General features: G+C 35.6%; 1 protein-coding gene across 2 annotated transcripts in view; it reads right to left on the minus strand.

The window, feature by feature from the left end:
- LOC150110435 (angiotensin-converting enzyme-like) overlaps window positions 1–17,911 on the minus strand; it is a 64,556-nt gene that overhangs the window by 23,042 nt on the left and 23,603 nt on the right. For both annotated transcript variants that reach the window (XM_090399319.1, XM_090399310.1), the window contains 4 exons: window positions 15,054–15,151; window positions 10,084–10,253; window positions 6,787–6,911; window positions 3,708–3,806 (listed from right to left, as the gene is read on the minus strand). In XM_090399319.1, the coding sequence (XP_090255445.1) occupies window positions 3,708–3,806; window positions 6,787–6,911; window positions 10,084–10,253; window positions 15,054–15,151 (492 nt within the window). The remainder of the gene's footprint in view (window positions 1–3,707; window positions 3,807–6,786; window positions 6,912–10,083; window positions 10,254–15,053; window positions 15,152–17,911) is intronic.

Here is a 17,911-nt window from a genome sequence, read left to right on the forward strand (position 1 = left end):
TATAAATGATCTGATGTAAATAAATAAGTCTTATTTATTTATCAAGGTATCAATGATGGCAGTTGTCTGCCATCATCTCGCGTTCTACTAACTCACTTATTATTGTCTGTAATAGTAGTGTGAATTCTACAGATTTATTCGCTCTTAAAGATCAACTATGAACTTGGGAAATGACCGAAGAAAGGCATAGAGAAAGTTTCTCTGATCTGTGACTGGAATGGAATCCATAGCGGTATTTCTCATGAAACCCTAGCGCTATGGAAGCACTACGCAGGAACCATGGTCTGATATAGATAGCTAAAGAAAAAAATTCTAATGTCTTTTTATTTTTTAAGGGGGGGGGGGGAGAACTGTTTTATTCCTTTGGAAATCAGAAAGAGACCGAGATTCCACCCTTAGCCATCACTAATAGGCTGAGGGCACGGTTATCGACGATTTTAGAGGCATCTGCATGAGATTGTGTTAGATATGTCTCCATCTTGTGATCCCAAACCAAACCCTCGTATCGTCTGAAATAATGCAAGTTCTACGGTCGATTTTCCTGATACACTAGGCTAAAATGCCAGACTTCTATGTGGGAAAAAAACTCCTAGAATCAAACCAGTAATAGCATAGCATGGCATGAAACGCTCCCATAAGGGTACTAAAATACCAATGATCTACTATTTGGTCTTAAATAAAGAAACCGCAGCAAACAGAAAACAATGGAGTACCATTATCAGAAAACATTGAAATGATAGAAGTAAAAGGGATTAAGTTATAGAATTCGCTCTTCAAGTCCAGGTTGTCTGCCTCACCTGCTCCCTCTAGTACAACTTTATTATTATTATTATTATTATTATTATTATTATTATTATTATTATTATTATTATTATTAAACCTCCATAGTGTCAAAAGACAAATCGCAGGAAGTCCCACTGTTAGATTACACACACAATTTATCATACGGTGTCTTAAATATGTTCACTGTCTCCGCGCTCATAATACTCTTGGACAATGCATTCCAATCACTCATTACTTTCCATGCAAAAAACCTGCTCCTCACCTTCCTTGCTCACACTCTCCTTATACGTCTTCCAGGGATGACCTGTTGTTCTCTCCCTACCTTCAGCCACTCTATAAAAAACCTCCCACACATTAATCTGGTAATAATTCCTTAATGGCTTATATGCCTCGATCATATCCTCTCTCCTCCTCTTCCTCCTCCTATCAATGAATTTCTGGAAATTTCATTTTCTCAATCTGTCTTCATAATCAGCACTTCAGAAACCACCTTAATCAATTGTCTCTAGACCTTTTCCAATACATCATCTTATTAAAAACCAGGTTAACAAATCTGTGCACAGTAATCCATATGCAGCCTAATAAAGGCCTATACAAGGGAATTATAACATCCTTACTTCTACAGGTCAGTGTCCTCCACATCATTCCCATTATTCGCTGTGCTGTTCTCACAATGTTAGCAATATTTTACAGCAATTTTAGGTCCTTATCCACAATCACTCCCAGATTTCTCATCTCCTCTGTCTCTTCCAAGATATTTCTACAGCTTGTGTACTCTATATCCCATCTCTGCTTCCCAAATTTCAAAACCTTACACTTTGAAACATTGAATCGATAATATCCCACTCATTTACCCATTCAGCCAGTGTATTCAAGTCCTCATGCAAAGCCACCGCATCCGCTCTACTTATCATAGCTCTCACCAATTTGCATCATCCGCAAACAATTGCATATCACTATTTAAACCTTTCCCAATATCATGTATATAAAAATTAAACAGCAATGGAGCCAAAACAGACCCTTGGGGTTACCACTAGTAACTTTCCTCTTCTGGTATATCGCTTCTCCATAAACCACTTGCTGATGCCTATCAGACAGCCAATCTCCAATCCAGTGCACTAGCCTACTGTTTAGTTCTCATCGGTTCCAGTTTAATTACCAGCTTGTCATGTGGCAATTTATCAAAGCCCTTTTCAAAATATAAATATACTAAGTGTATACGTCACCCTTATCCAATGCATCTGTAATCTTATTATAATAAGGAAGAGAGTGCTAAAAGACGATCTTCCTTTAACAAACCCATGCTGGCCACCAAAGAGTATTTTTCTGTTGTCAACTGAATCTTAGTCCTAACTAACCTCCTCATCACTTTAACCACAACTCCAGATGCACAGACTGGTCTATAATTCAAAGCCTTATTCTTATAACTCCCTTATGAATCGGAACAATCGTACCTACATTGCATCCCATTGGATCTTGGCCCAGTGCAAGACTGATGTTAAAAAAATAAGTAAAAGCTGTTATTAACTTCCAGAACATTCCCTCAAAACATGTGGTGAAATAGCATCAAGTCGTACGGCCTTATTGACATATAATACTCTGTGTTATAAACGTTTGAAGTTTATTGATTTAATTTGCATTTACAAATTCACCGAGATTTTTTTTTTAAAGATTTAACTTCGAATTATTTGCACTGTATTTGATGTCTATTTATTTCCAATATTTCGTACTTGATAATTTCTTTTCGTCTGTATCATGCGATTTCTAAAATTCGGTTGAAAGATACTAATTAAAATAAGAGTAGTTTATTATTATTATTTTAAATTTATTTATTTACACATGACGTGAATTCTGTTTAAACTTGAGGCAATGTTTCTGATTCCGTAATGATAAACTGCTAGAAGGAAAACAGCTAAAGGTTCATTATCGTCGCTGACCTAATTAGCTTTAAAGTCTCTTGCACAGCTAATGTTTTTTTTTATTTTTTTTATTTTATTTAACTCCTCAAAAACTTTTAAAAACCGGTAATAATACGCGGTTTTAACCGCGTAGCTCAGAAAGTCGGGGAAAAAAAAAAAAACAACAATTTTTGACAATAGCGTGCATCAAGGTTAAAGATGGCAGAAGCAGTCTGCTGTACTCTCGCCCGGATGCCTTCAAATCATTGGCAACAGTGATGGCTAGCTGTGCAGAGTGACGACTGCATAGTGATTCCAAACATTTAGTAGGGATAAAGTAGCTCTTCTTATACCATTTCGGGAATATGAAAGCTTTAAACAATTTATTTATTTATTTTATCCCTCCTATATAAATTAATTAACCGACTAAATATTTTGATTGTCATCTCCTTAGGAAACAAATTTGTTTAATTTACATAACTACGGTTAGCGAGTACCCACATCACTTTAATATTAATTTATAAACAAGAAAGAGTGGCTGATCATTAAGCAGTAAACACGAGGAGTGAGATTCATCTTTGCAATGGGAAAACATCCGATAATGTACGAAATAAATACGAAATAAATAGAAGATTTATTTACACATGATAAGATTTAATTCATACAAATACGACGCACTTAGAAAACTCTTAAAAAGAATGTATAGTACACGTAGGACCCATGTAATAATCAGAATCTGTTCAGCCACTCGCTAGATATTCGTCTAGAAAGATGATTGTACACTCTATCAATATCTTGATTTCATAAACTTCATAAATATTTCTCATCAAAATTTTAGGGAATGGAAACTGTCTGAAATAGAGACGAATTTGCACATTGTCATTAATCGAGTTTCTATACTCTTTACATGTTGTTCATTTGTAAAATACATAAATAAAAATTCTGCGTTTATGAGCTTCTTTCTCAATTGAAGGAAAAAATAGTTAAGCGTTCCGAAAAATCAAAAAAGAGAAGAAAAATACTTACCGAGGTCGTCGGAAACCTCCTCTAAAAGACCAATCTTTTTCAAGTGTTCAGGTGTAGAAACAGAAAGCGCTAAAGTCTCTCCAAGCGCTTCATGGAATCCTAAAAAAGTTCGCAATAAATGTATAATGATGAATCTGTTAATTGCTACATCTAACTACATTACAGGTTAAATTTACTATTTGTTAAGCAATTGCCAATTAATTTAAATTAAAATTACTCATACAACTAATTCAAGATTTATTTAAAATATAGTTGGGTTTTGTCATTTAATAGAAGTATAATGATGGGCTCGGAAGAAAAAAATCCTCTGCAAAATTTATAATAATATAAAATTCTCTTAGGTGTCTCACTCACGAGGGGATAGCAATGTTTACTCTGCAACTGAAAAGGCGCTGTGTTCGAATTTCATTGTTGCCACTTCTGTAAGAGAGATATATGGAAATTATAAAGCTGATGATTATGATAAGCTCAGGAGACCGCTGCCTGCTAAATCATGGTTGACAATTGGGTAAAAATGGAATCAATGGCTGTTGGGATCTACTCAGGAACTCTGGCAGAGACAATGTCTGAATGCATTCCCAAGGTCAGGAGGTCAAATGGTATAGGTGTGAATGAATGAAGTAGTGGAACATGCTTGAAAGAAGAAGACATTATGAAGTAGCATAAGATGAGTAGTAATAGTCATTTGCATGAAGAGTACAAAGAACAAGCGAGAAAGAAGTTTCGCTTGGTAAGAGTAGTAAATGTTAGCTAATAAGTCCCAAAAAACGAAATCCCAGGAAATGCTTTAGATACTAGAAAAAAAGAATGATTATAGAAGGATGACATTGTTTAGTGAAAATGGTGGAATTCTAAGTAGGGTGGATAGAGTTGACATGGTAAATTTGCAATTCGTCAAGGCATTTCATCCTAGTAAGTGTAACGTCATGCACCGCTTGAGAGCAATAGAGGAGCCACTGATGGTGAGTGAGCAGAAGGTATACGAAGGATTGAGCAAACTTAATATCATTAAGGCTGTAAGACATTATGGTATATATCACCACGCATCTTGAGGGAATATTATAGGGAGGTTAACAACAGCTTTAACGTACCTCTTTAACATGATTCGTACATTGACCCAAATTCCAAAGGAGTGGAAAGAGAGCAAAAATTGTTCCGCTTCATAAATGAGGTGATAAGACTAGTGCTTCTAATTATAGGCCAATCTGTATGTCTTGAGTTATGGTCAAGGTATTGGTGAGGCTGATGAGGACTGGATTCAGAGATGAGTTGTTGAAATAGCAACATTTTCTTTGATGAACAGCATGGGTTTGCTGAAAGATCGTACTTTAGCTATCTGCTTTCTAATTACAATAAGGTGACAAGTGAATTTGACAAGAAAGATGTTTTTGCAGCCTTTAATAGATTACCATATGACAAGCTGGTAAATTGTAACATAGATGATCGGATAGTAGAATAGTGTGTTTGGAGATTATCTCTCTAATGCGTATCATCAAGTTTGTATGGAAGAGGATATCCTAGAAAAGGAAAATCACTAGTGGAGTGTCCCAAGGGTCTATTTTGGGGTCACCGCTGTTTAATTTGTATGTAAATTTTATTGGGAAAGGTTTGATGGTGACATGGAGCTGTTTTCAGGTGATGGGAAGTTGGGGATTACAACTGATAGGATGTAGTAGACTTGCAAGAGAACTTGAAGATCTGGGTGAATAGGTAAATGAATGAGACTACTAGTTCAATATACAAAGTGTAAGGTTTTAAATTGCGAGAAGCACAAATGGGATGCAGAGCATAAGATTGGTGGGATATCGAGGAAGTCAAAAAGATGAAGGACACTGTAGGTGATGAGGGACCCTGAAATTTCGGGGAAAGTTTGCTAAAATTTTGAGGGCAGCACAGTGGATTATGGCGTGATGTGGGGACTCTGATATATTGAAGTAAGATATTATGATTCCACTGAATAAGGCTTTGACCAGACGGCAGATTTACTACAGTGCATAGATTTGGTGACCTGGATTTCAAAAGGGTGAAGATATGTTAAGTATTAAAACAAATTGAAAGAATGCAATTTTCAGAGTCTAGTGGATAGAATAAGGAGGAGAATGGAGACGTATTCAAGGCATATAAATTGATATGGGAGTAATGCGGATGAGATTCTTCAAGCAATGAGTAGAGAGAGAGGGTGGGATAAGATGCCACCATGGAATATGTATAAGGAGGATGTGCAGGGAGATGAGAGAGTAGATGTTTTGTGTGGAGAGGGATAGATGATTGGAATGCATTGCCAAAAAGTGTGGTCACTGAGGAGACAAAGAATGCTTTTAAATCACAGTAGTATGTGCTGTATAATGAGCTGCGTGTATAAATGGGACATCTGCGATGTATCTTTAAGACTCCATGGAGGTATGATGATGATGATGATGATAACATACGAATAACAATACTATTAGCATGTGTTCGAGGTTGGTTTTGTTATTGTTGTTAGGATGCTGTATATTTTCCCATCTTGCGTTACTGAAATGTGACAAAAGGAGGAGCACACAAGGTCACGAAGTGAGCTATGGATTTATGTACGAATTAGCTATAAAACGATTACTTCAAATAAATCTGAGAACGAAATTATTTTGTTATGAAGAATCTATGAGAATATAAAAAAAGACAAACAGCAAACCATTGACATATCACTTAGTTGAAGGAATTTAGAAAAATGTTTTGATACAGGAGGATGCCGTATCCCTTCTAATTAAAAAAAAAAAGAAATAGAATAAATAAATTCTTCAGAATTAGAAGGGTATCGGATACATGCAATATAAGGTGAATAGAACGATGTGTTTTCTCTTTCAATAAATATTCTTTCCTTTTCTATTTCTAACAAACAATTAAAGTTACGAAATCGTGAAAGTAATGAAATTGTATTGTACTTATATGGGAAGTTAATCTTACTATTAACTTATCGTTTCTTAAAGTGCATATCTGGAATTTGTTACAATACTAATTCTGGTGATAGGCAAAGATATCACACCTGTTATTAGAATGGCTGTTTTCAGGAGTGTAGTGTAAGAAGAAACACAAATATTCATACCTGGATTAGCTCCTTCACGAAACACATGTGGCTGATGAGCATATTGTTGATAATACTGGATGTGTCCCATCTCGTGATGAGCGACCATGAGGTAATGCATTGTAATTTCGGCACATTGCTTGATCCTGCAAATACCACAAAAGAAGAATAATGTCAAATGTGAGTCAACCTCACTTAAATGAAAGCATTAAAAAAAAAAACTAATATTGAGCTCTGATATCAATTTAGAACAGCAGTTCACAAAACAGTGCATTGTGTATATTTTCAGGATATACTTTCCATTCTTCCAGATATTAAATAATAATCCGCTAATGCCTTTTTTGTGCTAAGGGAAGTAGGGGAAGGCACGTAGTCCCAACTAGCTTTTCTAAGCACTAATGACAGCCAAGTCATAACTGAGAGCAGGCCCAAAGTCAAGTGTGATTTTTATATGCATCCCGGGAGGAGAGTACGAAAGATGACTACCGTCATCTCGTGGTCTTATACTTTAATATTACAAAAATTTATAAACTAATATTGCAAAGCTAGCTTGGAGAAAATGTTTGTTTGTGTTATTCAAATTTTTGGGATAAACATCGTAATACTAGATCAGGCACGCATAGTTTCTCCAAAGATGACTAGCATAGTAACTTTTAAATTGCAAAATAATAATATTTTATTGTTATAAAATTTAAAATACTAATGTTTCTTTAGAGGGACCACGAGATGGCGGCACATTTCAGCCGTCTCTCTTCACTGTGTACTGCTTAATTAGTGATAGCCTTGGGCCATCTATCTCTGATTGGGTACCAGTGGAGATTGAACTGCTCACTCAGTCTCCAAAAGTTAGATAGGGCTAAATGGCCTCGCCTGCTCCCGTATACGGGAATAAAAAAGGCGTTAGCTAATTTTTTTTTATGTTTCTTTAGTTATTATTTTTGAATGACGAGACTCCTTCGATCAGACAGTATATTCTGTGTATCTGAGATATTTTATGTAACCAAAAGTGTTTTATTTATTATATTAAAAAGATATTACTAAAAGCTGCATTAAAAATATGGACATTGACAAATGATTTCTTTCAACAATTTATGCAGCATAACTTGTAAACGTATTTAGAAGTATTATTAAATATTTATATTTCAAAAATGGAATTGCTTCACTCTTTAATATGAGCATATTAACAAACGTTGACACGTAAGATACCATTTTTTTTTAATTTTTATGCAAGGCTTTTTCGTCCCGTAAACCCAAGAAAATCGACCGTAGAGCCCACATTATTTCAGACAGTAACATATCCTGTCAGAGTAAGGTACCGAGAGATGGCAGCACTTGTTTTCTCCTCGTCAGTTGCCTCTATATTAGATTATATTTACGAAATCTTCCGTTTCTGTGTTGAGAGAATTATCCTTTCCTTCTATTATCATGGATTTTATCGCCACCAACATTTTTCTGTCATTAATATCCACTTGAGATTGTAATTTTATTTTTCAGCGTCTTTTTTATTCTTTTTCTCAGATAGTATTTTCACCTTTCGATTTAAGATATTCGCCAGCGTCTTTTTCGTTAAAGGTGTAATAATTTTTAGTGCGATGAGATTAGAATAACGCTCCAATTCCTTTGCTTTTCTTAGCTATTTCCTAGATATATAGCGAATGAGCTCTTGTAGACATAGAAAATAATTAATCTGTTGACTAAATTTTCTGTAAAGAAATTCAAAAGTATCAAAAGGACTTTTTCATCATGGGAAATCAAAATGCTTAACCACAGGAGTGTGTCTCCATGCTGATAAATAAGTTTACCAACAAACGACCCTTCCGTCTGTTCTTTAAATTAGGACAGTGGATTTATTATACAGGATGGCTCACGTAAGTCATGAAGGGGGTTTAAAATGTGAGTAACACTTCTGATTATTAATTTTGTTTTTAATTTTGTTTTTTAAGGTATTCTAAGTAACATTTAGGAAATTAAACATGGAAAAGTTCGCACGCTAACAACGAACTAAAATTGTGCCATTTTATTTTGAAAATCCGCATTCGATTATTCTAATGCAGAGAGCATATTGCCGCCATTTTGATGTCAGGAATGCTCCCTCGAAAACAATGAATCGTCACTTGATTGAAAATTTCCGTAATTGACTTATCAGGATCCAGGAGACCTCGTTCAGACAAGACAGAGGAAAACTTTAACCTGTGGGAGACAGTATTGAAGAAGAACCAAGAACATCAAACTCTTCAGTTTGATGTTCTTGGTTCTTCTTCAACGTTCTGGTCAGTTGTGTGTGTCTCGGAAGTCACTACAAGCATTTTAAAAGATTTACACCTCTGCCCTTGGAAGATCCAAATGGTGCACGAATGAAAACCAGTAGATTATCAGTAACGCGTAAATTTTGCAATCCGCTTTCAACAATTGAGTAGAGAAGAAAACGATTTTATCCACCATTGGATTATGTCCAATGAGGCTCACTTTCGCCTCAACAGTTTCATAAATAAGCAGAACTGCACGATTTGGAGTTTGGAGAATCCAAGGATTGTTCACAGAGTGAATTGCACCCGCTCAAGTACACGTCTGGTGCTGTGTAACGTCACAGAGAATCATCGAGCCTTACTTCTCTCAAAATGACTACGGTAATGTAGTGACGGTCATTGGGGAGCGATATCGGGTTTTGATTGAAACTTTTGTACGCCCTGCGGTAGAGGGCAGATCCAAGATGTGGTTTCAGCAAGATGGAGCCACGGTGGAACTCTTAAGGCATATTTTTAGAAAGCGATTAATTTCGCGAAGATCTACAATTAATTGGCCATCAGGTTCTCCAGATCTGACGGCTGCCGACTTCTTCCTATGGAGTTTTCTGAAGGAAAAAGTGTATTTGAACAAGCCTCAGTCAATCTAACAGCTGAAGAAGAACATTCGTGCAGAAATCAGGACGATGCAGACATAGAACATGCAGTAGAAATAGCCCGTCTTTGTAAAGCCGAAAATGGAAGGCATTTACGTGATGTGGTTTCTTATAACTAATTAAAAAATCTTCAGATTTTGTATTTCGCTATAACAAAATAAAATTAAAGTAATTAATAAATAAAAAAGTTATTAAATATTTAAACCTTTTCTTGACTTATGGACCACCTTGTAGAATACTCGGGCTTACGAATGAATGACTAAAATGAATCACAATGCTCCTTTAGAATAAATTTAAGAGAAAAAGATAGAGAAACTCTGTAGATTATTTCAAGAAACACGTTTTCATTGCCTGAGGTAGGTGTTTGTATGGATAAACTTCAGTTGCTAGAATCTGTCATCTACAGTGCAAGAACTTACCGGAAGTCTTTACCGTTGCAGAAATCCCATGCAGATGGGTGACACACAATTTCTCGATCTTTGGGCTTTTCGAATATTGAATAGTGCCAAAATTCCGGTGTCATTCTTTTCAGGCCTAAGGAAATGAAGAATTCTTCGGATATCTTGAACAAGTCTAAAGGAGTCAGTTCCTGAAAGAATAGTATTACAATATGTGAGAAGTGATAAATACCAAGCATAACTCGTTTCTATCTACTCAACAAATTCGACAACTATATTTAAAGAACATTGAATGTTAAAAATCGTTTTGAGAGAAACAATGAGAGCTAATACGCATCACGCAATCCTCTACATCAGAATTTAATTCTTTAACGCATATTACAATATCATCGAAAACCTCAATTTTAAAATAGATTTTTAAAACTTTTTTCATATAGAAGATGAATTTATTTCCCTATAAAAATGCGTATAACTTTAACACAAGGAAGAGACTCTACGCGTGTATAAGCGGATGCAGATGATGATTGTGAACCAATGAGGACTTCAATTCCCTTTTTTTTTGTTTGTTTGTTTGTTTTTAATTCTGTTCAGCGAACTCTATTTTTTAAAAAAAAAAAAAAAAGATTTTCTGGCCCACAATATGCGTAGCACAATCAATTGGAAACGAATATTTTTACCTTTTGAAAAACAAAATCATTGAAGAAAATGAACTTTGCTATACAGAAGTCAAATAACAAAGTTTCAGGTGACTGAAATGTGAATAAAAGTGAATCGTATTGGTGATCTATAGTGTAGCTTTTCTGCGAACTCTGTACCTAATAGTCTCGTTTTCCAGTTCGAATGTACTGGTTGACTTAAAAGTGTTGAGACTTAGGAAGGTGGATTTGAACGATCGTTTGCGCAACAGAAGCACATTTACGTTCAAAGGACATGCTCTTTCTTTGAAAAGACGTATCAAATACATGAAATTTAAATGCGCGCGGGCGCGCTTATGTGTTGCTATGTGCTCAATATTAATATTGCATTAATAGTGTAAGTTAAATTTTACGAGAAATTACTCTTTGGAAGGGTAGGAAGTCATTTTTGAAAGTTAAATTTGGATTTCAGATTAGGAAACTTAGATGATTTAATGAATGAAAATCTAGTAAGGTGTGAGGATGGATGATGAAGTTCAACTAGTCTTAATTAGTAGATCTTTTGAACTGTGTTTTATAAATAGAAGTAAATTAGGTTGTCAAAAGAAGTCATTTCCACTAATAGTTTTCGAATATCATCTAGTGGTTCGGAGGACAATCATCAGATGAGAAACAGGACTCTCTTAGAATAAAAGCACTTTTTCGACCTAAGGATGGGCTATTTTCATGCGAAGATGGCAGGGTTTTTCTTGTCGAATGACTTAGATTTCTCAACTTGCAAACTGATAAAATCCCAAGAATATACAGTGAAAACATACCAACAACACTGAAGAATATAATATCGCTACTTGTCGCCTTTTTTTTTTTTTTTTTATAAAACCCTCACACCAGAAAGGCTACAAAACTTATAGCACACCAGTTCTATAGGTTTCTAATCTATAGATTTTTAAACTGTTGTGAGTGTAAAAGTGGTTAAAAGAGAAAGAGGGAATATGTTGATACCTCTGCTGAACAGCCAAATGTTGAAATTTTTGGAAAAGACAGAATAAGGAAGGCTGTTGTCGCTTTTGGAATTATGACCAAAGTATCTAACGCTACGAGGTCAGGGCAATATTGTTGTTATCTGCGTGCTCTTCTGCTTTTCGTGTTTTGAGGGACGAAAAAACAGAGTTTCTGGTATAAGAAAACTCTACCAGCTCCGTTTGAGAAAGGCTGACTGCGTAGGACTTTCTTACCCTGGTTTCCACTACGAAAACCCAACGAGTATTAAATGATACGAGCTAACTCACCTTTAGTTGAAAAATCCTTAAGGTTCTTCATCTTCTAGATCTATTCAGCCAATGGGTACTGACTCCCTCATTGAGCTAAGGAAATTCAGTGATGGAGACTGTTTCAAAGAACAGCTGTAAATGAAATGAAAGAGGAAAAGAAGTTGTTTTTATTGGTAGGTTTATAACTCGACAGTTAAGGAAGATTGAACCAGCAGTTCGTGTTCTTACAGTCTTGGAAGAAAGTAGAAGACTGATTCTGGCCACAGTAGACAATTTCCACGGAATGACCTATAGAAGAGGCATAAAGCAGAAACAGAACGTTTATGAAAGAGTATCAGAATTAATTATATAAGAAGAAAAATCAGGCATTGAAATTTCCTTTTCTGGATAGCTTCATAGATTCTTATGGAGGCTTAATTTGCGCAATTCTACATGGGAATATAGTATTCCAAAGTTGGACATATTTAGGATTCATATAGCGTCAGGAGCTGCACAGATGAGAAGCAATGTCTCGAGAGGAAAATTATCCTACTTCTTTGTAGTCTGAACAAGCTATCGCTGAGATGTATTTGTGCCAGGAAAGGTTAGAGGTTCACTTTATCCCGAAGAAGGGACATCTGATCATGTTTGGAGATATGCTGTATTATCGAAATAAGTAAAAGTATTGGTATCCTTCTTATGATCAGAGTTTAAGAAAACTGTTTTGAAAGCTCTTGATGATTAAGGCGATTGTATACTACACGATTTGTCAAATGAAGAAGTAGTGAAGGAAGAAATCCGTTGAATATGGGGGATAGCGTGGATGAAAATACATACTCCTGGGAACTCCAGCATTGGTGGGGAAATCGTAAGAGAGGAAGCCACCTATCATAACGTGAATGACCACAGAGAAAGCTGGATATCCAATTATAAAGGATTGTAGGAAGCTTAAAAACTGGTTTGATCAGCTTAGCTTTGTGCGTTATCTCCGTCAAATGCTCTAGAAAAAATGTCAAGAGTGACTATGGTGTAAGTTTCTCCAAATCGTTGCATGGCTTGAGGTGACTAGGAGAACAGATGCGAACCAGAATTGAAGAATTTCATATTGCTAGACTGGAATCCAACACCAGCTATGTTATTTGGAAAATTCCAGTAGATCGTTCTATATTCTGAATGATATGATATTATGAATTCGTATCTCATATCACCTTCTTTTGCATGTTAAGTTCACTGGTCTGTCATGTCAGGTAACTTTGCTTCTTGAGAAACCTAATTAATGTTCTCATAGGACATTAATCCTATTTCATAGTGTATTGGGGAAGTCACAATATCCAGCTTTCACTGGTTGTGCTCTTTTGGGTTGTTTGCCTGTTGTGTTGGATGACATACCGAATTTCCAGGAGAGGAAAGAAGTGAATATAGAACCCTCGAGACCAGTTAACTAATCTTCACTTGAAAAGCTCTGATAACGGTTATATGCATTCTACACGTGATTCGAACCCAGGTCGTTTCGACGTCGTTTGTCTCAGTTGGAAAGTTGACTGAGCTACGGAGGCGCTATTGGGCCGAATATGGGATGGAAGATACAGGTCTTCATTTCAGTTAGAATTATTTATGCTAATGGGTGGGGGAAGATGTTTAGATTAGGGGAAAGAAAATAGTAATCTCACTACAGAAAAGAGCAAAGAAGTCATGAAGGTTATTCTATTCCATTCTAATGTCAAAAGAAACGAGACTGAGAATGACAGGGTGAAGGGCAAAAAAACAGACGAAATTATGATCTGACTTACCAGAAGAGTGCTGACATGTATTCTGGCAAGGAAGTAGACCATCTATGTTAGGGCATTTCTTACAGAAAATGCCTCGCCATCGCTAATAATTGATTAGTGTAACTGGAAAAGAGACGCCAGCTTGAGTTTTGGAAAGAAATAATCAAAGAAGTCAGAGTGGTTATCAAAATTCGAAGAGTGATAGAATTAGCAAAGTAATGCAACGAAGTGTTGGGGGGATTAAGCCAGAAAGCAGATCGAAGTTAGGGATTTCAAGTCCTGACGTTCTTTGACAGAGAATCTCAAATCTGACGAATGTACAGATATCTTCCTCGTGACAGAATGAATTGTAAAGTGTAGTCGGGCGAGCTGTAGTGTAAGATTATTGAGGTCACTAGCGTAGGTTCTGTTAGGAATAAGATGTCTAGTTTATATGACTGTTAGTAGTAGCGAATCTTATATATATATATATATATATATATATATATATATATATATATATATATATATATATATATATATATATATATTATATATATATTATATATATAATATATTGTGTATATATATATATATATATATATATATATATATATATTTATATATATATTATATATATAATATATTGTATATATATATATATATATATATATATATATATATATATATATATATATATATATATATATATATATATATATATATATATAAATATATTATATATATATATATATATATTACTTGGTATTCTTAACATTTATTATACTCAAGGTAAAATACTTTCTACATATATTATATATATATATATAATTCCCTCAGTTTCAATCTTTCTGGCTCACGCATTGCCTCTGTTCAATACTAGCGCACTCGTGACAGCACGCAGTCAACTTTTATTTGGAACTCAAGCTCGCATTACTGTTTTTAAAATGTACTACTGTTTGTTATATATATATATATATATATATATATATATATATATATATATATATATATATATATATATATATATATATATATATATATATATATATATATATATAAACTTTGGAAATCGGCAGGATCCACTAATTTCAACCTTTATCCGTAGACGATAGTTCACTTCATGGCTACACATCATTTTGAAGTTTTCTGGAAGATACTAGAGCAGAAAAGTACCACCATCACTTGTTGCTAAGCTCTAAATTGTATTATTATTTAAAATGACGTGAGTTCTACAGTCGATTTTTCCGAGTTGCAGAATTAAATGGTGTTTATGAATCTGTTTGAGTGATGCTGTTTGGCGTAGTAAGAATAAAAAATTAATTTTAAACTGTTGAGAAAAGTGAGCTTTCATTTACCTTAGCAACCATAGTAGGTGTAACATCCACTGTTGGCTTCTCGGGATATGGTTTGACTAAGTTAAAGATATTTTCCCACGACTGTCCATGTATGTTCCCTACAATATATAAACATATGGATTTTCACCAATCTAAATGGAAACAAACGAGCTCAATATAAATATATAAGATCATTATTATATATTACTAAGTTATGCATGGTTTTGAGTACATGGAGCAGCCATTTTACATCCGTTGCCTATTAACCAATAGATAACTCTTGACTAATGATTCTTTTAAGACGTTCGGTATTGTGTTTATTTATCGATTAATTTATTTATATAAACTGGAAGCGATTGTAGAGATAGTGCATGCTGAAATTGATAGATTTTCCTAAGAACCCGCTTTTGCCACATTGGTTTGTGTTGGTGTGTTTCCAAATTCGTTTGGAAAATACACTTGCTTGACACCACTTGCTCTTGAGTCAGTTGGTTTTTCAAGTAAGTCCATCAAGAATACATTAAAGGTACATGAAAATATTAGATATAACTAAAAGGACAACGTGCCTGGGGCGAAAATAGTAATTGTCGTAAGAAAGAAGAAACAAGATAGCCGATTCTTTGTGGCCCTGACAGTCGATACGGTGAAAGGGCTGATATGAGCATCAGTATGTTATGCCTATGCTAAAAAAAGTTGCAAGGAAAAGAGTTTCACCAGGGTTTAAAAATATGGAAAACAGCTCACGTTCTTGATGGTATTCATCCTCTTTTCACGACTTCATTGAGAAAAGACCAGTAATGTATGGTAAACAATAGTCTTTAAGGTATGTTTTCTATAACTTCTAAAATAATTGTAATTGAAGTGAAATAATGGAAGAATGTAAGAAATTATTCCACTAGCGTGCTTGTGTGTATTACGTTATGTGAAATCCGCCTGAATTGCATGAATCCGCCTTGATGTCCTTGACCCAGAGGACGACCAAAATCGTTTCCATCATCCGGGTGTCAAATACTTGTTTGGGGTGACTGTTTCTGTCAGATTAGAATCGATTGAATAGATTCAACTGACTATTGTTTCTACTCCTGCTTTGTCATTCCTTGTTTCATTTAATAATCTTTCAAAGTATTTTATTCCAGTCATCGGAAATATCTTTATATTGAATATCTGTTTATCATCTTTATCATCCATGATTTAGTTTCACAGTACTCGTTCTTCAATTGCTAAGCTTTTTCATCTCTATTTTCATCAATAGCCACTAGGTCATTTTATACATTCATGATATTTATATTCTTCTTACCAAGAAGAATAAATTCTCAATTTGTAATGCGATGCTCAACTGTGTAAAACGTTTACTTATAGCTGCTGATTTATTTGCCAGAAACTTTCGCTATGAATTCTTTTTTTCCCCACAATTCTCTCTAACTTCTTGAGTCTGATGTTCTAATATACTTTTATCTTTCACACAAATTTCCCACTTCTGTCAACTGCTTAATCTGTTAATGCTTTCTTCAGAGCTGGACATAGAGCATTCAGGGTTTCTTTCTCAAACTCATTCATTTTTTTTTTCAGTAATATTTATACATTTTGGTCTCGATTTCACTATTCAAAGCTAGCGGACATCAATTCTTTTTAAAACGTTTGTATATACTTATCGTTACAATATGTTATGCATTTTTTTCCTGCTTAAAACTACACTCAGTGGACAAAACATTAGGGATTGACTCCACTAGATGCTGGAGGGTTGCCGGAGATAATTCCAGCCATGCCTGTTGCAGCGTTGTATACAAATACGCATTAGTCGTTGGTCCCGAATACGTGGATCTGATGGCTCGTTCTGTGGTATTCCAGAGAGATTTGATAGGATTTAAATCCGAGGACCTTGGGGACAATGAATGGTCCCAAACTCAGATTAGTGTTCCTCAAGCCTTGTCTTGGTGGTTGTGATCCATCGGGACTGTGCATTGTCCTGCTGAAACAAATCATCGGCTGCAGAATGTGCGACAAAAGTGCATAGGTGATTAGTTAGCACATTCTAGCTGGTAGCATTTAAGGACCTCTCCGGACACACTAAGGGACCTAATCTGTCACATGAGAAGGCTCCTCAAACCATCGCAGAGCCATCATCTCCTTGAACAGAGCCGACCTGGCACGACGGGGCCATGGTCATGCTGTTGACGCCACATCCGTACCCCCTCTCGTTAGCTCGGTAAAAATGAAAACGAAATTTATCAGACTACACGACTCTAGTCCACTCGGCAGAGGTCCAGTTTTCATAGTCTCGACACCAGGCAAGGCGCAATGCCCGATGACAAGCTGTCAGCACTGGTACACTATTAAGGCGTTAGCTCCCATATACCGTTCACTCGCTGACTCTGCTTGGACATCTGAAATTGAAACTTGATCTGATTTGTACGGCTGTTGACCTTCGGTTGGTCTGTACAAGCTTGGACAGTCTGCGTCGACTCCGCTAATCAATGACGCCACTTGTTCGCTGGGCACAAGTACGACACTTAATACGGTTGCCCTTGAGAACCCTAGGATTCTTAGCAGTTGTGCCATAGAATAACCATCTATCATGCTCCGATAATACGCCAACTGTCAAAGTCGGTAAGATCGCTACATGGTTTACCCATGTAGCGATCGGTGAACCGATGTTCGCCGATTGCGATACACTGCTGAGAAGTCCCAATGTTTGCCTATTTACCGCCTGTTCTGTTTGAGAACTTTTCATTCTGGGCTGGGAATGCTAATGTCACCTTTCCATCACCAGTATCTGTAATGTTTTGTCCATTGAATGTACATACAGATACAGATGACTTGCTATTTCAATTGCCCTTTATACTTTTGCCTTGGAACCAGTACAAAGATAATCATCATCA

The sequence above is a fragment of the Typopeltis vanoorti genome, chromosome 1 (assembly GCF_054136105.1).
Source record: "Typopeltis vanoorti isolate ZY-2024b chromosome 1, IOZ_Tvanoo_1.0, whole genome shotgun sequence".
Taxonomy (NCBI): Eukaryota; Metazoa; Arthropoda; class Arachnida; order Uropygi; family Thelyphonidae; genus Typopeltis; species Typopeltis vanoorti.